Source organism: Vipera berus (assembly GCF_964194415.1).
Source record: "Vipera berus genome assembly, chromosome: 3".
NCBI lineage: Eukaryota > Metazoa > Chordata > Lepidosauria > Squamata > Viperidae > Vipera > Vipera berus.
Window position 1 is genome coordinate 129,625,634 of NC_138204.1, and position 23,596 is coordinate 129,649,229.

General features: G+C 37.1%; 1 protein-coding gene across 1 annotated transcript in view; it reads right to left on the bottom strand.

Moving 5' to 3' along the window:
- CTNND2 (catenin delta 2) overlaps window positions 1–23,596 on the bottom strand; it is a gene marked incomplete at its 5' end in the record, with an annotated part of 412,468 nt that overhangs the window by 81,935 nt on the left and 306,937 nt on the right. The window contains 2 exons of the mRNA XM_081326152.1: window positions 7,905–8,022; window positions 17,235–17,418. Coding sequence (XP_081182278.1) covers window positions 7,905–8,022; window positions 17,235–17,418 — 302 coding nt within the window. The remainder of the gene's footprint in view (window positions 1–7,904; window positions 8,023–17,234; window positions 17,419–23,596) is intronic.

The following is a 23,596-nucleotide window of genomic DNA, read 5'->3' on the forward strand; positions in this document are numbered from 1 at the left end:
ATGCCTTACTGAAGTCCAAGTAAATTATATCTACAGCATTCCTCTGGTCCACTAATTTTGTCACTTGGTCAAAGAATGCAATAAGATTTGTCTGGCATGATCTGTTTTTGACAAACCCATGTTGGCTTTTAGTAATGGCTTTATTTGCCTATAGGCGTTCGTTGATTCGTTGTTTGATTATCTTTTCCAAGATCTTCCCAACTATTGAGGTCAGGCTGATAGGTCTATAGTTTCTTGGATCTTTTTTTCTCCATTTTTTAAGGTTATCTTAATAAGTGCATTGCTAATTGGTTGTCAATTGCATTCATTCCATTTTGTATTAGATATGTCAAATATTTAAATAAACGGTGATAAAATTTTCTCTTTGCCCTAACATTACATCAGACAAAATATTTCAAACTGAAATCAGTCTTCAATCAAGTGTCATGGTTCTGACAGACAAAATGAGCATGGCTGCAGTCATTTTCCTTCTCATTCTAGGTTGCCATCAAGACTGAAAAATTATCCCTACCCAGTCATGTCTGCTATATTGGCTCACAGTTTTAGTATGTATATATTATCTTTTAATTTACACATAACAGCTACATGCTTGCAGAGACCATTTGGAATCTTGTTCAAATGATACAATTATTTGATGGGAGAAAGGCTGTGCAGGAATAGGCACAATTTCCATCAAATCCCTTCAGTTCCTGATATCACAGAGCAGATGTTAAAAAGAATACTGAGGTCACCTAGTACCAAGTATGAATAGTAAGGGGGAATTGTGTGATCATCCAAGGAACTTCAGTTAAACAATTTCTTTGATGTGGTATCTTTAATGTGTTTAGTATATAAGTGAACTTAATTAAAAATTGCTCTATCAAATGGGTATCTCCCTCTGAACAGAGAGCTGGGTATTGGTATTGGAAGCCAACAGGTCTCATCAGATGCTCTATATAATTCTGGTAGGGAGGTTCTATGTAGATCTAGAGAGGAAACAGTTACTTTTTAAGCAAGTTTGATAACTATGGTTTTTTTTTTTAAGAAAAAGCTTATAAGACAAACAGATACTGGATCCTTTGTACAGAAAGTTGAAATATAGTTAGTAGTGTCAAGTAGAAAGCAAGTATTCCTTTGAACCCAGAAGAACTTGAGTGACCTCTTGATTGGTGTCAAGAGGTTAGGAAACTTGCAATTGCTGCATCACTAGAGGCTCCATCTTTGTTTTGCCTCAATTGAAACCAAGTGTTTTAGCAGATTTTAGCCGTTTGTCAAATCATTTTCTCATGTCAAGAAATTGCATGGTCCTGGAGATTGCTATAAAATAAGAGAATATCTCAAATGTGCAAGAAGGGGTGACAGAAGCCAGTGGCCAATGATAGGAACTCTAGTTGAAGATGAAGAAAACGTTTATAGTCTCAAAGTTTGTTGTTCTAAGAACTTGTTTATAAAGTCTGGTTTGCAGATGAGAGGAGCAATTTCAAATTTATTTTGTAAACAACCAGCATTACTTACAACAATCTACTGCATGAGTTCCCCTAAGGCACAAGGAGTGGAATTTGCTTCTGCAATTCTGGTTGGTACATACAGAAGAGAGAAATTGAGGTCATTTGGCCATCTATTCAATGATATTTCCACAGCCATTCATGTGTACAATATATATATATATATATATATATATATATATGTAGATCTAGAGTCTCGGGTTTCTTCCCGCGTTCCTTTCATCTTCAGAAAGTTGTGGCGACGTTTCGACGAAATCCCATCCGTCATCATCAGGCCGGAGTGTTCCTCCTGCTGCTTCCAGGAGCAATGCGTGGTCTGGCTGTTCCTTTCCTTCCAACTGCCGGTGGGGCTGTGTTCTGACTGGGTGGAGGCGTGGCTGCTTTCTGATTGGGTGGGGGTGTCCTCCGATTGGGTGGAGGCGTGGTTGTCTTCTGATTGAGTGGAGGCGTGGCTGTCTTCTGATTGGGTGGATGCGTGGTTGTCTTCTGATTGGTTGGAGGCGTGGCTGTCTTCTGATTGGGTGGGGTGTGTTCTGAATGGGTGGGGTTTTTTGTTGTGTTGTAATATCCTGAGTGTTGTGATTTGGTGTCCTGAGGAGTGGGCTGTGTAGTGGCCTCCAGAGCTTTGGTTTGGCTCCGAGTTCGAGGACCTGCTATGTATCTCTGGTATGGGTCAGTCAGGTTCGTGTGTGCGTTCTTCTGCTTGGGTGATGGCACTTTTGCTTGACTTGTTCTGTCTTCTGTGTGGGGGAGTTTTTGTTCTGGGTGTGGATGAGTCTTGCTGGGGCTGGTGGCATTTGGGGTTGTTTGTTGGTTTTTTAAATCCTTGTTTGCTGAAATTCGTTTCTCTATCAATGCTGGTTTCCAAATGTCATGTAGGCGGGAGGTGTCGTCTCGCTTGTTCATACTGTCTGGGTGTTTTTCTATTTCAATGGCTTCTCTGATTATTCTGCTATTGAGATGTTCTATTTTGGCGATTGTTTTTGTACCTTCAAAATTGATGTTGTGTCCCGTAGTGTTTATGTGTTGTACTAGTGAAGATGTGTGATCTTTCTTCTGTACTGAGTTCTTATGTTCTTCTACACGTACCTCTATTCTTCTGTTAGTCTGTCCGATGTATGTTGCTGGACAGGAGGCGCATGGGATTTGGTATATGCCCTGGTTTTCCAGTTCTATTTTGTCTTTGGGATTTCTCAGGATGGTTGATATCTTTCTGTCAGTGTTAAATGCGGTTTTGATGTTATGTTTGCGTAGTACTTTACTGATTTTGTCGGTTGTTCCTTTTATGTAGGGCAAGATGGCTCGTCCGTTGTTCTGTTCTTCTTCTTGGATGTTTTTCTGTTTCGGAGTCCCCTGCTGAATCATATTGGTGATTTTGTTTTTTTGGAACTTGTTTGCTGTCAATATGTCTGTCAGGGTGTGTAGTTCTGTTTGTATATGTGTTTTATCTGCAAGGCGTCTGGTTCTTGTTATTAGTGTTTTGGCTACTGAATTTATTTGTGCTGGGTGATGATGTGATTGCGCATTGAGGTAACGGTTGGTGTGCGTTTTCTTTCGGTAGACTGTGTGTCCTAGGGTGCCGTTTTGTTTTTTGTATATAAGTACATCCAGGAAAGGTAACTGGTTGTTTGTTTCAATCTCCATGGTGAATTTTATTTTGGGATGTAGGCTGTTCAGGTGTGTTAGGAAGTTTTCTAGCTCCTTTCTTCCGTGATCTGGCCCCACGGAAGAAAGGAGCTAGAAAACTTCCTAACACACCTGAACAGCCTACATCCCAAAATAAAATTCACCATGGAGATTGAAACAAACAACCAGTTACCTTTCCTGGATGTACTTATATACAAAAAACAAAACGGCACCCTAGGACACACAGTCTACCGAAAGAAAACGCACACCAACCGTTACCTCAATGCGCAATCACATCATCACCCAGCACAAATAAATTCAGTAGCCAAAACACTAATAACAAGAACCAGACGCCTTGCAGATAAAACACATATACAAACAGAACTACACACCCTGACAGACATATTGACAGCAAACAAGTTCCAAAAAAACAAAATCACCAATATGATTCAGCAGGGGACTCCGAAACAGAAAAACATCCAAGAAGAAGAACAGAACAACGGACGAGCCATCTTGCCCTACATAAAAGGAACAACCGACAAAATCAGTAAAGTACTACGCAAACATAACATCAAAACCGCATTTAACACTGACAGAAAGATATCAACCATCCTGAGAAATCCCAAAGACAAAATAGAACTGGAAAACCAGGGCATATACCAAATCCCATGCGCCTCCTGTCCAGCAACATACATCGGACAGACTAACAGAAGAATAGAGGTACGTGTAGAAGAACATAAGAACTCAGTACAGAAGAAAGATCACACATCTTCACTAGTACAACACATAAACACTACGGGACACAACATCAATTTTGAAGGTACAAAAACAATCGCCAAAATAGAACATCTCAATAGCAGAATAATCAGAGAAGCCATTGAAATAGAAAAACACCCAGACAGTATGAACAAGCGAGACGACACCTCCCGCCTACATGACATTTGGAAACCAGCATTGATAGAGAAACGAATTTCAGCAAACAAGGATTTAAAAAACCAACAAACAACCCCAAATGCCACCAGCCCCAGCAAGACTCATCCACACCCAGAACAAAAACTCCCCCACACAGAAGACAGAACAAGTCAAGCAAAAGTGCCATCACCCAAGCAGAAGAACGCACACACGAACCTGACTGACCCATACCAGAGATACATAGCAGGTCCTCGAACTCGGAGCCAAACCAAAGCTCTGGAGGCCACTACACAGCCCACTCCTCAGGACACCAAATCACAACACTCAGGATATTACAACACAACAAAAAACCCCACCCATTCAGAACACACCCCACCCAATCAGAAGACAGCCACGCCTCCAACCAATCAGAAGACAACCACGCATCCACCCAATCAGAAGACAGCCACGCCTCCACTCAATCAGAAGACAACCACGCCTCCACCCAATCGGAGGACACCCCCACCCAATCAGAAAGCAGCCACGCCTCCACCCAGTCAGAACACAGCCCCACCGGCAGTTGGAAGGAAAGGAACAGCCAGACCACGCATTGCTCCTGGAAGCAGCAGGAGGAACACTCCGGCCTGATGATGACGGATGGGATTTCGTCGAAACGTCGCCACAACTTTCTGAAGATGAAAGGAACGCGGGAAGAAACCCGAGACTCTAGATCTACACATACAGACACCCGCGAGAATCTACGAAAACATATATATATATATATATATATATATATATATATATATATACCCCGCATATACTTGAGTATAAGCCGAATTTTTCAGCCCACTTTTTGGGCTGAAAAATTCCACTTCGGCTTATACTCCAGTCAACAAAAAAACTTACCGAGGACGGCCGAGGCTTTGGTGCTACTTTCAGAGCCTTCTCCGCTAATCAGCTGTCTGCCCATCAGCTGTCCATAGGGATGCTGCAAAGCTCTCCTTCTCTAGGCCTTGGACTCCCTCCTGGCTGAAGAGTAGATGAACCAAGCCAGCAAGGAGACAAAATGTTTCTGCAGCTGTTTTTCCTCTGAATTTTTTTTTTTTTAAAGTAATCTCCGAAGGTTATGCCAGAAAATGGAGGACGCTGGGTCTTTGCAAGCTTTAGCTGTCCGCCTGGCTGCCTGAAGGCCGCCCTTTTCAGGCAGTCTGACAGACAGCTAAAACTTGCAAAGACCCAGCGTCCTCCATTTTCTGGCACAACTTTTAGGTCTTTGCAAGCTTTAGCTGTCCGCCTGGCTGCCTGAAGGCCGCCCTTTTCAGGCAGTCTGACAGACAGCTAAAACTTGCAAAGACCCAGCGTCCTCCATTTTCTGGCACAACTTTTAGGTCTTTGCAAGCTTTAGCTGTCCGCCTGGCTGCCTGAAGGCCGCCCTTTTCAGGCAGTCTGACAGACAGCTAAAACTTGCAAAGACCCAGCGTCCTCCATTTTCTGGCACAACTTTTAGGGATTTATTATTATTATTCCTACTACTACTATTACTACTACTACTACTTCAGGAGTAAAAAGTTGCAGAAAAAAATTCTCTCCTTACTAGCTTAGTTCCTCTACTCTTCCATCTGGAGCCAAGGTAAGATTTTAAAAAGGGATATTGGTTGGAAGGCAGAGGGAGAGTTTAGTTTTAGCATCTAAAAAAAGGGGGGGGGAAATCAGCGAGTACATCCCAACCAGCTTTTTATGTTTTTGTTATTGAAGAAATATGGGGGAGGGGGAGGGGTTCTGGGGTGGGTTGGGGAGGGGATAATATTGTAACTTCAATAAAAATTTTCAATAAAAAAAAAGAAATATGGCTTTCTGGGGGAAGGTGGGGAGGGCGTTAAGGAAGGAAAGGGTTTTTGGAAGCTCGTCCTGAAGCTGCCTTTTGTGCAAGGGGCCTTTTCTCAAAGCCTAGAGAGGCAGCTTTGTTGCCTCCCCGTAGACAGCTGATGGGCGAACACCAAAAGCTCCAAAAGGCTAGGGAACTAGTCCCAGAACAAAACGGAGACCTGCCTGGTGGCAGAGGCTTGCAGAGCGCGGATCCAGCCTCCGAGGCATGCAGAACGGCGGATCGGCTTATACTCGAGTCAACAACTTTTCCCAGTTTTTGGGGGTGAAATTGGGGGTCTCGGCTTATACTCGAGTCGGCTTATACTCAAGTATATACGGTATATATATATATATTCCATATAAATATATATGGAATTATAATTTAGCTCTGCCAATTAAGAATGAAAGTTTTGTTTAGCATTCCTTTGCATTATATACAAATGCTGAGAAGCAGCTACTCAGCACCTGTTGAGCTTTTCAGATGTTGGAAAAAAGCAGAGTAGTTTTGTGTATCTTTGATGGAGAAGAGTAGCAGACATTAAGATGATTATTGATTGTATGAAATTTTATTTGTCAGAATAATTGATGTGCTTGAAAATTACATTATGTTATATAATCCTCCATCAGTTAGTAAGCAGTAAAAAAATCATCTGCCAGGTTATCATGCTTTAGATAGATGCTTCTAATTTTATTAGCTATAAAAAAAATTAAATCACTAGCTGTGGATCAAAGCTTCTTGAATTACTTTGCCAAATAGAAAGACATCAACTTGCTTTAAAATTGCACTGTCTGGAGTTGTTTTATTCAACAAAATCCATTTCTTTTCTTTCTTTCTGTGGCACTAAGAATGGAAATTTTTAGGAATTCCTAAAATTCTGCAGAGGTATAAGAGTTGCACCATGAGATGTGCTCTTATTGGAATGCAAAGTGCACATTTATTGCACTTTTAATCACTTAATAACAATATCTGCAGTGAAGAAAAATGCTTTGCTTTTCAGCTCACTAAATCTAGAGTAAGGATGCTAACAATCTGTTCTCAAATCTTATCAGAATATACAGTATTTGGAGAATATTCAAAGAGAGAGATATATTTGTTCACTGTGATCTCCTTGATTTGCATTCATGCATTCATACATTCAATAATGTACAAACTTGTTCCTCAAGCCCCTTAAGTACAGAAATAAAATCAAGGGCAAAGATTATTGGAATATAGCAAACTAAAGAAAGTCTAAACTGATTAGTCTTAAGAATAGACTATACAATATGTTTCCACTTATTGCTCAACAAATTATAGAAAGAATGATGATCTGTCTTTCAGATGCACTGAATACAACTGCTATCATTTCCACCTATTTATTTATAAAATGAATTTGAGAAAATGTTTTATTTATTTAATTAATTAATATGCTGCCAATCTCACTGTTGAAGTGACTCTGACAGATGAATTAACAAATACATATGAAGCAGTACAAGGCTTTATTTAAGTATCTCAAAATCTAGCTGTTAACAACAACACAAGAAAATCCATTTTGCATGCCATATAATAATATAATATAATATAATATAATATAATATAATATAATATAATATAATATAATATAATATAATATAATATAATATAATATAATAATATAATATAATATAATATAATATAATATAATATAATATAATATAATATAATATAATATAATATAATATAATATAATATAATATAATATAATATAATATAATATTATAATATAATATAATATAATATAATAAATATAATATAATATAATATAATAATGTATGGAGAAACAAGCCTTGAGTAGTTGGGAATCAACTTATCAAAATTATATTTTTTTTGTACAATTTCTGCAATAGTTAGAGCTATGAAGCAAAGAGGGCAGGAGCCAGGATTTGTTTCATCTTGGGAAGAGTTTGGGAGTTATTATTTGGTTGCTCATGTTTTTCCTATTTCAAAATGGTGGTAGTTAATTGTGAGATTGAGAGTGCAAAAATAAATAAATAAATCTAGGGTAGAGTAACTGAACAAACCTTGCTATCAATTTCACTGCTTCCTAGAGCAGACTGAATCACATAAAGCAATGCATCAGTAAGTCCATCACATTCTCTCATTCTTCTCCGAGCTTCTTCTCCAGCCGAGCTGACATTCCTGGAAGCAAATAACAATGATGACTCTTTGCTCAATTTTATTTTTATTTTGTATAAATCTATTTTATAGCATGGGTCCCTTTGAAGCAACCTCATTTACCATACAGATAGCTTGAGAGTGTAACATTCAGACTTCTAGATACAGCAGTCCCAAAACATTTGTGGTCTAATTTCTGAAATAGTTCAACATGATCTTTTTTCAAAACTCTTTGAAATTCTAATAGTATTAGAACATTGTGAATCTGAGAAAACTTTAAAATTCACAAAGTAACTTTAGGGAGGCAAGATGTCATTTCTGATGAAAAAACTTTGTAATTCTTACATTTAAATTAATTATTTCCTATAAAAAATAAAGTAATAAAAATACATAAAAATTATGGAAGCTAATATATATATATATATATATATATATATATATATATATATATATATATATATATATATATATATATATATATATATATATATATATATATATATATATATATATATATATATATATATATATATATATATATAATCTTTGGTCATTCGGGTTTTTTCCCGTGTAGAATTGAAGGTGTAGGAGCAACGTTTCGACGGAATCCCATCCGTCATCCTCAGGCTGGTGGCTTCAGCTTCCTTCTTCTGGGAGAAGCATGTGGTAGTGGCTGTTTGTTCCTCTTTTTTAAACTGCCAGAGGGGCACCACCACAAACACGAAGCCGAACAAAAGCAGCACAACTCACCAGCTCAGGTCTAAGGCTGGCAGCTGAGACCAGCCCATCCACTCAAAACACACCCCCACCCAATCAGAACACACCCACCATTCAAAACACACTCCCACCCAATCAGAACACACCTAATCCCCCACCCAATCAGAGCACACCTCCACCCACAGAACACACCCCCTCTGGCAGTTTAAAAAAGAGGAACAAACAGCCACAACCACATGCTATATATATATATTCATTTTACAATAAAAAACTGTGCCTTGGTAGAAGTAATGGGAAAAAATATCGAGATTAAAAATGGTTTCGCATTAAGAATTTCAAAACCCTTCAATCTGGTGTTATTTCCAGTTACCAAAATGTATTGTTGTATATCAAAACATTATGAATAAAATTTAATCTGCAAGAAATTTTGGTTTCTTCATGAAAGTGCTATTGTCATTCTACAATTTTCATCCTGATAACCATTTATTTGCTATGCCAATTGCATACTGGAACCAGGAGTGAATGATTACATTCTATTCTCATTGTTGGAGAGGGTTTGTATGTTATCTGCCTGGATGGCAGCATGGAAGATTTGCCACATCTTTCCTTCCTAAGCCATGTCAATCGCCATAAAGTCGTAACGCAGCGCTGGATGGTAAATGTAAAAAGGTTCAATTGGTTGAAAGACTTTGCCTCGGTGATTCCAGAAAGGCAGAAACTACAGAATGTGTCCTTCATTGCTCCCTTTATGGAGATATCCAAATCAGATTTATACTTTCTCTGACTAGTAGATATCCTGATTGCCTAGATTGTTTATACCCAGATGCTACTTATAAATGAAGTGCCTTTTATTATAGTGCATGTAGCTAGGTTTTGTACAATAACACAGAATATTGATGGATCAATATCCTGTAATATATTCCTGTAACTGTAATTCATTTAAATTTTAGCTATTACTACTTCACTGATATTAATAATTTTATTTTGTTGTAATTTTAGGTATTTAGTGCTTACATTATAATTTAATATACTTATTTATTATAATTTAATATGGATTTTACATATTAGATGCTACTTAGGTTATTTTTCCCCTTCATGGATTACTGCCTTGTCGTGGCGAAGGGGCTTGCGTAATTCAATGAAGCTATGAGCTATGCCGTGCAGTTCAATAAAATTGAACTGAAGTGAGATACCTTCCCATATTTATTCCAGCACATTATTTTAAATGACTTTATAGTCATTTTTCTTTTTGTTAAGGGCATTCTGTGGGACTTTCAATGAACAAGTTACAGTTACAATTATTCAGAAAGATGGATTTAGCTACCCTAGAAGACTTATTACTGGACACTTCAGAATTCAACTGTACTGTAGTAACTCAAGAGTTGTTATCTGATCCCACAGAAGTCATAGCAGGTATTAGGATGTCAGTTGGTATAGGGATCCATTTCTATGAATGGTGCAATATCTACACAGAAAATACTATCATATATATTATTTGGACAAATTTACCCATGAAAAGCTTAAAGCCATTTTAAAAATAGCATCCAAACCTGGGTTGTTGGGGATTCTTGGGTAAACTGGGTTTATTGTTATAGATGGCTCTATAATTCTTAGTTTCAAGTTGCCCAATCAACAGTATTGTGTTTTGCCTATCATTATGGGAACCCCTCCATTTTTCAAGACCCCAATCCTTAACAGCTCTTGATCTATGTCACAGTGACCATGTTGTGAACAGGAAATAGGACTGGCTAGTACATTCCCAAACCTACATGCTGTGCCTTCAAACAATATGAACAAATGGTGAAATAGATACAATTCTCAAGTCTGAGTTTATTTGTAGCTTCCTGAGCAAGGACAAATGAATTTTACCTCCAGAGCAGATTTATTTTTCAGCAGTTCTCAGATGGTCACAAGCAAGTAGCCTGATACCAGATCAGTCTACTATCAAAACAAGAAACAGGTGGAAACTGTCGTTTCTTCCCTCTTGAGTCTTACTATATTTTCCAACATAAATTTAATCATATAACTCATATTCTAAGCTCTATTGTTTTATTTTGCAAACAAAAAGAAATAGATTTTCCCCTCATTCATAAGACCTATTAATAAGTATGGAATCAATTCTCAGTAAGAATTCATCTCTTTAACAAAAATAAAACTACAACAGTATATGATTGATACACAGTGATATATTTGATTTCATTCAAAATCAAAAGTCCAGTAATTGAAGTATCATACATGAATATGCTATATATCTGTGATATTATAAAATGGTGAATATTAGTAATTTCCTCCAAGACAATGTCTATCTTATCTTTATGGAGTCAGAAGTCACCAGAAAATTAATTCATTAAAATAGACTGATAAGTCATATTTCCTGGTATATGCTTCTAAATATATTTCCAACATTCCTTTTTTAAACAAATCTACTTTCCACTTTTCTGACACTGGTTAATGAATAATTCAAATTTTAAAATAATTATGTACACAGTATTGGATAACCCTTTTTAAAAAAAGAATTATTAATAATTCAAAGTTTGCATTTCTTAAAAGAGCAATGTCTAAAACATTGTTTAATAATATTCTTCACCCATAGTATGAAAAAAGTAACCCTTACTTGAGATCTTGCTTTATGTAAGATGTTTTATCATCCATTATTCTATATTTTTCTTCACTTGAAACTATTTTTAATATAATTATCTCTTTTTAATTTTTACACTTTAAATATTCCAAAAATGAACAGAAACTAAATAGTTCAACACTTATTTTTACAATATGTAAACAAAATCCACAGATTACACCTAACAAAACATTTTAGCAATGATGAAATTATCCATTGTTTGTATGCTTTCTGATTCTATGCATCTTATTTTAAAAGTTTACTTAAATTTCTTGATAAATTTAATCCTTACTTAATGCGGATTTCTATCTATGATATCATTGCTATTTATCAAATCTTTGGAAGAGTCTTTAACCAGTTTGGGAATACCTAATATATTAATGTTGCTATTTTAAAAAAATTGTTTACAGTGGAAACATATTTCAGTGTTACTTCCATCTTAAAACTGGTTTAATGTTTTATATCCACAGGTAACCCCCCAGGTACAAGTGTTTATTTAGAAATTCAAAACTGCGACCAAAGAGGCTTCTGTAGCCATGTGACTTGATTTCAGTCTCTACTGCAGTGACAGCCATTTTTATCTATGTAACTTGTCTGGGCCAATCAGAAGGTTTTTTTTTCCCCCTAGTCACATGGCCAAATGATTGCGGAGCCGGCATGAGTTTTTGCTTTTGCTGCAATCTGCTACTGCCTGGGCTCGAGTGCTACAATTACTTCTGTAAGTATTTTAAAATATTTTTTTGTTACTCTATAGTTTGCAAACACAATAGTTTGCAAAGTACAGTACTTAAAAAGTACTGTTTGTTTGCAAGCAGTTTGGAAACTGCTCTTGCTTTTTAAGTACTGCACTTTGCCAACTATTGTTTGCAAACTATTGAGCTTTTATTTTGGAAATTAGCATATATTATTGTACTTTGTAGGTTTTAAATTTAAATTGCCTCCAGAAGTTGTGGGTGCCCCATCACTGGAAGCTTTTAAGAAGAGATTGGATAGGCATTTATCAGAAGTACTCTCTTTTGAGAGCAGTGGGTTAGACTAGCTGACCTCCAGGTCCCTTCCATCTCTGTTACTATTGCAAGCCGAGAGCTCTGCTAGTGGTTTTTATTAAAGCAACGGTCCCACCCCTCCTCTGGGCAGCTGAAGATTCTTGAGCTGGCTAGCAGAAGTTGTTGTTTTTTTTAAAAAAATAACTGTGATGGCTTGCAAGCCCTGCTTGGAGGCAATTTAGTTCCTGAGCCAGCTCACGGAAACAGCTGATTGGCAGCTGGCGGGAAGCCCTCCCAGTTCATTTAACATGGTAACTATCGGAGGAAATAGTAAATCAGATCTTTGTTCGTTTAACAACCCATCTGATTTAATTAATGAATTTGATTTTAAAAATTTGTTAAAGTAAGTCTGATTCATTTGATGATTTTTTTTTGACTTATGAGCCCAATGGGCAGGCTCCATTTGGTTCATACCTCGGGGACTACCTGTATTTAGTGGATTCTTGCAATGACAGTACTGGAATAGATGAGTTAAAAGATATATTTTCTGTCAGTCATACATTTTCTGATATGTATACTGTAGGTAAGACTGCTAATGACTCAACTACTTGATTGCCCTCTTTCAAATAATATTGGATAATGTAATGTTTCAAAATGTTAATACCTATGTCTACCATTTGCATGAGGGACAAAATTGCTCAAATGAATAATTTCTCTCCTATTCGAATAGCAGCTGTTCATTAATGCGGATCAGGACTAAAGTGGGAGCAAAAGAGCAACCAGCTCTTATAGCTATATGGTATACCTGTTCCAAGTCCTGCAAATCCTAAAGTATATAATTAAGAGTTAAATGTATATTAAAACAAAATTGTTCAGTTATGGCCCTTAGACGGATTTCCAACACAGATCATGGACGTTTTGTAGAAAAGGCTGATGTCATCTCTTCATTGGTAGGAATATTCAGCATGCCATATTTGATTAAGTAAAAGCAAGTCATTGAAATTTAAAATTAAAGAAAATATCATTTACATTTTAAGCTCAGGTTTTATAGTAACGGCCTATAATTCTTACAGACATGCCCTAATTTATATAAAATCACATTTGTCTATAGACTACTGCAAAAGAACCAAAATAATCATCTAAAATGACAACTAAGCTAAAAAATATCTAGCACAGTATTATTCAGAATATTTGTTTATTTCAAAAGAACAATCATGTAAGATTGTTACAGGACAGAATTTTTACATGGTCTGTATTTATTTCTATGGTCCGCATATACAGCCCATCCAGACCTTTGCTGCAGAAATAAGATATAGTACTTAGCCATCCCCTCGCCTTACTATGCTTTTCGATTATCTCAGAATATTGCCTCCTTAACAGTGGGCCATTAAAGGACATTATAAAGCATATTATACAAAACAGCATATTATGCAAAACAGACAATATACAGTATGTATGTATGCTGGACTGCAGGGATTCTTCGAAGTTTTTTTTCTTCATTTGCAGATATTTCACTACATCCGTTGAAAACACTGTTGGTGCTATGAACTTGAAGAACCAAGGTTTGCTGATTAATTGTGGATTGGAATATACACATAGTGCCTTCCTACTAGTCCTGTATGTGGCAAGTGGGCAGGCTATGGTGTTGTGTGTTGTGTAATATGTGATTGTGTGTTGTGTTATGTAATATGTAATTATCTGTTTATGCTGATACAATATTGTTTTATCCAGATGTTGGTTACCAGTTATGTGATATAGAGCAGGGGTTCCAGGGGAGCCGGGCCACGCAAGCGGCAGGCAAGAGCACCTGTGCAGCTCTAACTGTGGAAGAACCATCCCCTCTCCTCTCTCACTGCTGCCACTGGAAAGGTTGGGGACTACTGACATAGAGGGAATGTTGTTGTGATTAGTGCTGTTCTCCTCTTTATTATACAACTATTAACCAAAAGCCAGATAAGCAAAATAAGGCATAATATCTGTATAACAGTAGCCAAGTAACAACATCTTAATGTGCAGAAAATATTAACATCCAATAGCATAGGTCACCTAACCACATACTGGGCAGGCGGTATTCCATAACTTACCAACAGACCTTACTTCTCCATGAACAACACAAAACTGCAATCCTGAATGACATATATTCTCCATCATAGCAGCACTTATATATTGCTGTTATATATATATAACTTGATATATTCCAATTAAATTGCTTCTAGATATTAATTAATCTATCTATCTATCATTGAAGCAATTATTTGTATAGACTTGCTATTATTTTAACTAGGAGATGGGAATCATGCTATATAACCACTGCTTTTACATATGATAGCTTTAAAGGAAAAAGGTTCTCAAATGGGAAAGTAGGTAAAGAGTCTTGAGTTCTGAAAACACACGGGAAAACCTTTAAAATACTGATAAGGGACTTTGAAGAGAATCTGTTTCCTTCTTATTTTTTCCAACCCAATCAGAAGAAAAAATATAAGAAGGTTTAAGACTTTGCCTTTCTGTCTGTCACTAGGATAAGTCTCCAAAACCTGAACAGAATGAGACCAAATTTGATATGGTGGGGAAAAAAAAATGAAAAACAGGATTTGGTCTAAAAATGAGGTGGATCCAACTTGGGTCTTCAGAGTTTAATTTTCCCACTGCATCCTTATGAGAAAGGCAGAGTGTCCCGTAATTTAAATCCACCCCAGTCGTCACAGCTTAAGCAGAGCTATTTTTAAGGGGTTGCAAAGAATTCTAGAAATCTTGCTGAGCATGCTTTTCCCCTTCTTTTTGTTTTAAGTATCCTAGAAAGCTTCTGCGTCAGGTGTTCCAGTTGTCAGAAACTGCACATCATTATGACCATTTTCTCCAGAAATAGAGCAAAACAAAACAAAAAATATGCTAGTGGAGATTTCAGTGAGTTGCTCAGGCTGAAATGGTTCATTATGGATCGCCAGGCTTTTTGAAGATCATTTTAAAGAAGGCACCATATAACTCTCACCTCCCTCACAATTTCACTTCTACAAAGCAAAATAGGAAAGGTTCTAGATGATTTATCATTGCTACATACCTTTGCATTATTTCCAGTAACAATTCTTGAATTGCAGTGTAAACCTTAAGAGCCAAAATCACACAATGAGCATAAATACATATTCAAAGAGTGGAAATATGGTATAATTTAGCAAAAGGTTTGTCTGTCAAAAACCTTTAGTCAAACTAAAGGCAGCTGGCTTTTGATAAACTACAGTATATAGAAGCTACAACTCAAATCAGTTTAAATTTTATCCTACCAAGTCTTACTGAGCAACGTCTGTGGAATGTCTATAAGAATATTACAGCTACAGTCTTTTAGAGACAACAGCCTAAAGCCATAATTTAAAGTGCTCCATTAAATGGTTCAGTGGTGTTTTTTCTAGCAAGGTTTTATTTTTATTTTTTGAAAAATGGCATCCTTGCACATCACAAATTGCTAACCAGTTCTCTACAGACATTACAAAAATGTTTCAGAATTTCAGAAATTGTTTGTCATGCAGAGTAAGAGATTGCTATTCTGTGAACAATAAATAAACAAGCAAATTGTACACGGGCTTTTTAGATAGTGTCCTAAATCTTCAAAGTAATATATTTTGTTTTTCACTTTGTTGTGTGCCACCCAGAGTCACCTGATTGTAAGATGGGCAACTGTATAAATGTGACAAATAAATATGTTTAGAAAGTACATGCTTCTAAGCTTATAAAATTTATTACCGTGTTAATATTTTTATAGCAGTAACCAAAAACGTGATCCTACATTCACTGCTTTGCTACAAATGGTAAAAGACAAACATGACCACAGATTTATCTCATCATCTTAGTTTAATATTGCCATTTCTTCTCTAATCCTTTTAACCAAGAAAATATATTGAAATTCTGAATAACAGTGTATACATACATAACACATTACCTTTCAGTGTAAGCAATGTTATGCAGAGTGCAGAAAGGAAGGAAAGCATAAGATAGGAAAGGAAAAGGAAAAATAATCTAAACCTACTTTACAGCAACACCAATTACCATACCTCTTGATACCTCACAGGATTGATACTGTGATGGAGAGAATACGATATAGTGTATGTTCATTTGATCTTTTGTAGCGGAAGGTGGGATACAGATAACAAGTAAATTTTTTAGAGAGCTATAAACTACTCTGAAAAAAAACTTTGAAGGCCATTTCACTGTTTATGAAACATACAAAGAAATAAATAATAATCTGACCAACCTGATATAGAAAACCCTGCAGTTTAGATCAGTAAGGGCTTCTGAACAATTTGATACTTCATATATCTTTAGGCAGACAGTAAAAAATAAGGATTATGAAATCCCCAATAGCTGATCGGCAGCGTTTTGTATCTTACAAGTTATATATATATCTAATGCAGAAGAATATTGATAATACAAGTGGTCCTTGCTTAAGAACACTGATTCAGTGACTGTTTGAACTTACAGTGGTACCGAACATCTTGTATTTACGACTAATTCTTGTACTTACAACAGCGTCCCCCTGGTCATATGATTATGATCCAGGCACACCCGGCTTCCTTCTTTCCTTGCTTCCTACAAGCAATGGGGAAGCCAGAAGGAAGTTGCATATGGCAATCAGAAGTGCCAGAATTTCCATCACTAAGCAGTGTGGTCATATGTTATTGCACTTTACAACTGTGTTGCTTAGCAATGGAAATTCCAGTGCCAATTACCATCAATAATTGAGGACTACCTGTTATCTATTAACTGTCACCATCTCTTTAAATAATGGAAGAATGGGAACAATTTGTTATTAAATATCACATTATAAAAACATATTATTGCTATTTCTTATGAATGATTTAAAATTCTATGGCACCAAGAAAGTAGAAGGGAAGAAATTGTCAAGTAGTTTAGCTATCAGAGCTCACCTTAGGCACCCAGTGGCATTGCGCAGCACCTGTGATGAATGAAGTTGAATTTTGTGGTCATCCTGAAGGGGGGAATTTTCCCACCCAGAATGAGGAATGATCACTGCATTGGTCAACACTGCTAGAGCATCCTGGATAATTGGCATTTTCAGTGCATCACAAGAAGATAGGTTCCAGAGAACTCCTAAAATGAAGGAAGCAAAGAATTGTCATTTCTTCTAAAATCAGAATGAAGTGATACTGCACAAAAACAACACTACCTGAACATTCATATGTGAGTCTTCAAATGTTCACTGTTTCTACAGCAACTAGGGCATTACATAAGGGCACATGAATATATACATATTACAGTCATCATCAAGGTTCAGTTATTTAATTCATTCCATTATTTCATTTAATGTAGTCATATCCTGTATTCTCATCTGATCTCCTAACTATGCTGGACCAGATTGAGACTTCATAGGTCTTGTAGGTCTCCACAAGAATGTTACAACATGTCCTCAAACTTCACTCTGCAATCATTGCTCAATGCAAGTGTCACAACTGTCTGAGGTGGTATAGTTTTCTGGCTTCCCAATATCAGAGGAAAAGTACTATGACAAATCTGAGGAAGTGTGATGCCTCACAGCCTTCTTGAGTTTCTAGATCAGTTTTGAAAAACCTGTTGACACTGTATTTACCATCCCCATTTGTAGCAAAAAGTATGATTATATTTTAATTTATTTGTTGTAGTCTTTAAGCTCAGTGACTATGAGTGTCTACTCATGAATACATAAAACAATCAGGAGGGAAATTAATGTACATCCTTTAAATAAAACTATCCTCTAATTTAAATAAAACAATTTAATTGTTACTGTGGGAAAATATTACAGATTCACTTTTCATTTAAATAAAAATATGCAGGACATTGATTGAGACTATTAGTGTATATAATTCAGCACTGTTGACTGGGACTAAAAATGACTACCCATTGTTTCAGTAGGAGAAGTGAAATATAAAGATGGCAGAGACTGAATTTGAAACCTTGCCCAAGAATTGCTTTTTTGTACCTTGTAATGATACACATAAAATATGTTATTTTGGGATCTACAGGGCATCTTCTATATTAGGAGCTTAATTTATACATCATGTATACCAATAGGTAGATTTAGCCAATCCCGTATGTTACTTTTGAATACATCTCAATATTGTTCTTGAACTAGTTAAATGATTTCCATGTCCATAGTAAAAAACAATTTTTCTACTGTTTGGATTGATTGATTGATTGGATGGGGTAAAAATCTCACCCATCAGTTCTATTTTGTTGTGTTACCTCCAAACAATGGGACTCATGGTAGAGTCTGAGATAAAATTACCTAATCATGTTGATGTTTATATGTAATATTATATGGATAATATGGATATATGCGGCAGGCTGAGGCAAAGAGGCAGTTCCAGAACCAGCAAAATCTGGGGGCTGGACAGGCTGCCCTCAGTGTGGAAGGGACTGCCACTCTCGAATTGGCCTTTTTAGCCACACCAGATGCTGCTTTAGGACCTCTTTCCAGAGCATGATACCATAGTCTCTTGAGACTGAAGGATGCCAATGATGATGGATAATTAATATATTAAATAGTCGTATGAGCCCAATTGCTGGAGATACTGTTGAATACATCCCACAAAGATGAGATGGAACTTATGGTCTTCTGGCTCTTGTTGGGAAAAAAAAGGTCCAGCACATTCGAACAGCATAATAGAGAGGAGTTTCCCACCCCATCCACACTTAAAAAAAATTTTTTTAGTCTGTGTCTAGGCACTTATGTTAATAACAACAACAACAACAACAATAATAAGTTGGAAGGGACCTTGGAGGTCATCTAGTCCAACCCCCTGCTCAGGCAGGAAACCCTATACCATTTCAGACAAGTGGCTGGCCAGTCTCTTCTTAAAAACCTCCAGTGTTGGAGCATTCAGCTCTTCTGGAGGCAGGTTGTTCCACTGGTTAATTGTTCTAACTGTCAGGAAGTTTCTCCTTAGTTCTAGGTTGCTTCTCTCCTTGACTAGTTTCCATCCGTTGCTTCTTGTCCTGCTTTCAGGTGCTTTGGAGAATAGCTTGACTCCCTCTTCTTTGTGGCAGCCCCAGAGATATTGGAACACTGCTATCATGTCACCCCTCACCCTTCTCTTCATTAAACTACACATACCCAATTCCAGCAACCGTTCCCTATATGTTTTAGCCTCCAGTCCCCCAATCATCTTTGTTGCTCTTCTTTGTACTCTTTCTAGAGTCTCGACATCTTTTTTACATCGTGGTGACCAAAACTGGATGCAGTATTCCAGGTGTGGCCTTACCAAGGCATTGTAAAGTGGTATTAATACTTCATGTGATCTTGATTCTATCCCTCTGTTAATGCAGCCTAGCACTGTGTTGGCTTTTTTGGCAGCTGCAGCACACTGCTGGCTGATATTTAAGTGATTGTCCACTAGGACTCCGAGATCTCTCTCACAGTTGCTACTATTGAGCAAGGTACCACCTATACTATACCTGTGCATTTGATTTTTCCTGCCTAAATGTAGAGCCTTACTTTTTTCACAATTGAATTTCATTTTGTTAGATAGTGCCCAGTGTTCAAGTCTGTCCAGATCCTCCTGTATCTTAAGCCTATCTTCTGGAGTATTGGCTATTCCTGCCAGCTTGGTGTCGTCTGCAAATTTCATGAGTTCCCCATCTATCCCCTCATCCAAATTGTTGATGAAGATGTTGAAGAGCACTGGGCCCAGAACAGAGCCCTGGGGTACCCCACTACACACTTCCTTCCATGTAGATGCAGTTCTATTGAGGACCACATGCTGAGTATGGCCTGTCAGCCAGCTACGAATCCATCTGGTGGTGATGCTATCTAACCCATATTTTTCTATCTTATCAAGTAGTAGGTTGTGATCTACTTTATCAAATGCCTTACTGAAGTCCAAGTAAATTATATCTACAGCATTCCTCTGGTCCACTAGTTTTGTCACTTGGTCAAAGAATGCAATGTTACATGAATAACTTATATAAAATGCTATAATACATGTCGCAATAAAAAAAATTACATATCCATGACTACACACTTCAATAACTGAAGCTAATGTCAAGAATACTTTTACAGAAATTTAGCACATTGATTAAACATATACACGAGACATGTTCTACTACTCATTCACAATTTTTCAAGCAAGTCTGAATACTATCTTATTCTACATGTCAAAATACTTTACACAAAACTACTTAGTAAAAGAAATTGATGAAAGCATTACATTATCTTTTTTAACTATACGAATTCCTCTGAAAACGTCATACTTTCTATATTTTCTCTTGTGAACGTTCTGGCATTCAGAAGTCTCAACTGTATAGTTTCACAACAGAAGGCGTACCTTTTCAAGCGTTTGTAACTAAAATGAGAGAAAAACCAGTAGGGAAGAACTAACTGCCTGGCTGGTGCTAGGATTTGTCTTCCAGCCAGCCCCTTCTGCCAATTTTTCCACACCTTCTGAACAAATTGCTTGGAGAAAATTGGCCAGGGGATTGGTTCAGAGATGGAACTGAGAGAAGCACTGCAGATCACTGGTTAAGTACAAACAATGCTCTCATCGATTTTAATAAGTCAAGAGCCCACAACTCATTTTGCACTGTAGTTCACATCACTGCCAGTCTGTACGAGACAGTGAAAGGGAACTATTCTTGAACGTATTCACAGATGCCTATTTACTAGCAGGTTGAGAATTAATCGGATTAAGAAGGTAAAATTTGCTTGGGAATGAATAGGAAAGTGGCCAAGATGAGGAAGTACTAGTTTCACATTTTTCCCCAAGCTGTCTTTTACAGCCAAGAATGAGAAAACAGTGAAAAACAATGCTGTGCTTTTCACTGATACATTTATAGTAAAGAGGCTCCTTCCTCATCTCTCACAGGCACACACATGTGCATTAATTGCCATGTTCACTCTTTAATTCATCAATAAGTCATCGAGAAAGGCATACCGAGAAGCAGAATTCCCCTTTGTTATGTTCCCTAGTGCCTACTTCTCCCTTGCAGCAAAGTAGTGTGACTGAATGTTTTCTATAAAATTAACATTCCACATGTATAGAATTGAGAGAGAATGTGAAAGTCTGCTTTGAATGTTAAAGAGAATGGAGAATTCTCTTGTGTTGTTGCTTTCATTCTCTTCTGTTTGAAATTGTCAAAGACTATTTGCTCATTTGCTACTGCTGAGAGCTAGGTTCTACTTTTACAGGTTTCAAATATTAGAGGACAAGAGACAGAAAGAGAGTGCAAAGATTCAGTTGATTGAAAACTGCCCCAGCATATCCATGGATTATCCGCTAATCTGTACTCTTTTCACTTTAATAAGGGGCCTGGATTCTGCTGTCTGAGAACTAAAAGTTGTGTAACTTTTCTGCAGAGGCTAAGATGAAGAGTCCAAAGCTAGTTCACTCTGTGCTTGCATAGTTCCTTCCAGACCTCAGGCAAATCCACACATCTTCTTTGCCTTGGCACGAGGCTTATCTACTAACTGTTTCATGATAGCCCAAAGTACTAGAAGTGATGCTTCCCCTCTTATCCTGCCTGAAAGGACTGCATGAAGCCAATATATGGTACATTTATTTGCACTGAAATGATTTATGCAGTCTGAAATGATATGCTCCATGCTGATCATCTTGTGGTTCCAACTGGTCCTTTTTGTGGGACTTTCAGTTGGATTTCTGATCTCTTGGCCCATTACCCGGCCCACTTGGGGCTGCAAGAAGACAGAACCTCCAGTTTCTCAAATCCCATTTTTTCTCTTTTTTAAAATAAGCTGGTCAACTGTTACAAGCTTTGAAACTAACCAATCAATGGCTTTCTTAAAATAATTGCAAGTATTTGACTCTTGTAATTGGTGGCCTGTCTATCAGGGGATTCCCTTCCTAAATAGAAAGGGAAGAGGTTAGACCTTCACATTCTGTCTTCATAGGATAGCTTATAGCCTCCTCCTCTCCTCCATTATCCATCAGAGTTGAGCCTCTTTCATAACCTCCAACACTTCCACCAAAGTTATTCAGTGGTCACATCTCAGCTATAGAAATTTTGACAACTACCAGATAATAGGCAAGAGATATAAAAATGTTTTTGCTGCTAACCAAAGGTAAAACAGTCTAACAAGCAGCCCACAAAATACAAAACCTTTACTAGCCCGTCCCTGGTTTATTTCAAACATTTGAAAGTATAATTGATAGGACTTTTGTAGCATGTGTGGTTGGGAATTCCCTTCCCAGTGGCTGATCCTTGCTTTTTCTCCTCACATTATATATATATCTTTAAGTTCTCGTGCAGATCCTCACCATCAGAATTTACCCACTGGCTTGTATCTTTGCTGGACAGATACGAAAACCACTAGATAGCAGCTAAAACAGTTTTTTTTTGCTGCCATCAAGAGATTGATAGTTTCAACCCATAGTTTCAAGGAATAATTACTTCAATCAATTGATGGCAGAATGGGAAAGGAAAAAACAAAAAGAATCTGGCAGCGCATGGAACATTGTGCATGTCAGGTGGGTGGAGCTGCACAAACAATTTTGGCAAGGCTGGAATTTCCACTGAAGAAACCATCAATCATGGCTGTTAGAACGCTCTGTGTAGTGCAGTACAGCCATTTCTGGGTGTCTAAGGCCACACCCTGTGGGGTAACAAGAATTAGGATGGCATGACTGACTACCAGCTCTGAGAGGGGACATGGGCCCGACAAAGCAGCTGTGTGGATGCGACTTTTCTCTGAGGTTTGGATAGGGAGATGTAATCTATTTTTCAACATGAGGAAATAAAGACTTCAAGCAAACAAATGAGCTTATTTTAAAAAGTCTCAACCAAAATAATAAATGAAGTTTGGACAGCAGAGTTGGTAATACAGACACATTTCTTTATAATCAGCATAATCTGGAGAAATATTTATTAGCAAACATAATTTTAAGATTTGTAGTACCATGTACGAGTAATTTCTTTATTAAATTCTCAACCATGTACTGAAACAGATTTAAAGGGAATCCTATACCCAAGAGAATTGCAGATGATTAATTAAAATTCTCAATCTTCTTCCTGTATTTTTTCAAACTTTAACTGTTTTCTCCAAGCAGAAGAAAAAGATGGCAGAAACAAGCTGGCTGTAGGTCGGCCAAGAAATTTTAATTCCAAAGCCTCAGGTGTGTACTCAATCAGTTCTAATTATTTTACACTTAATAGTCTTCATGCCCATTTATGTTAACTTGAAGAAAACGTAATGATGACATAATTGCTGAAAGGCATGTAGATTGATAAAAAGGGAGAACTTTAGAAACTGATAATTTGAACTCTAAATTTGTATTTTGTG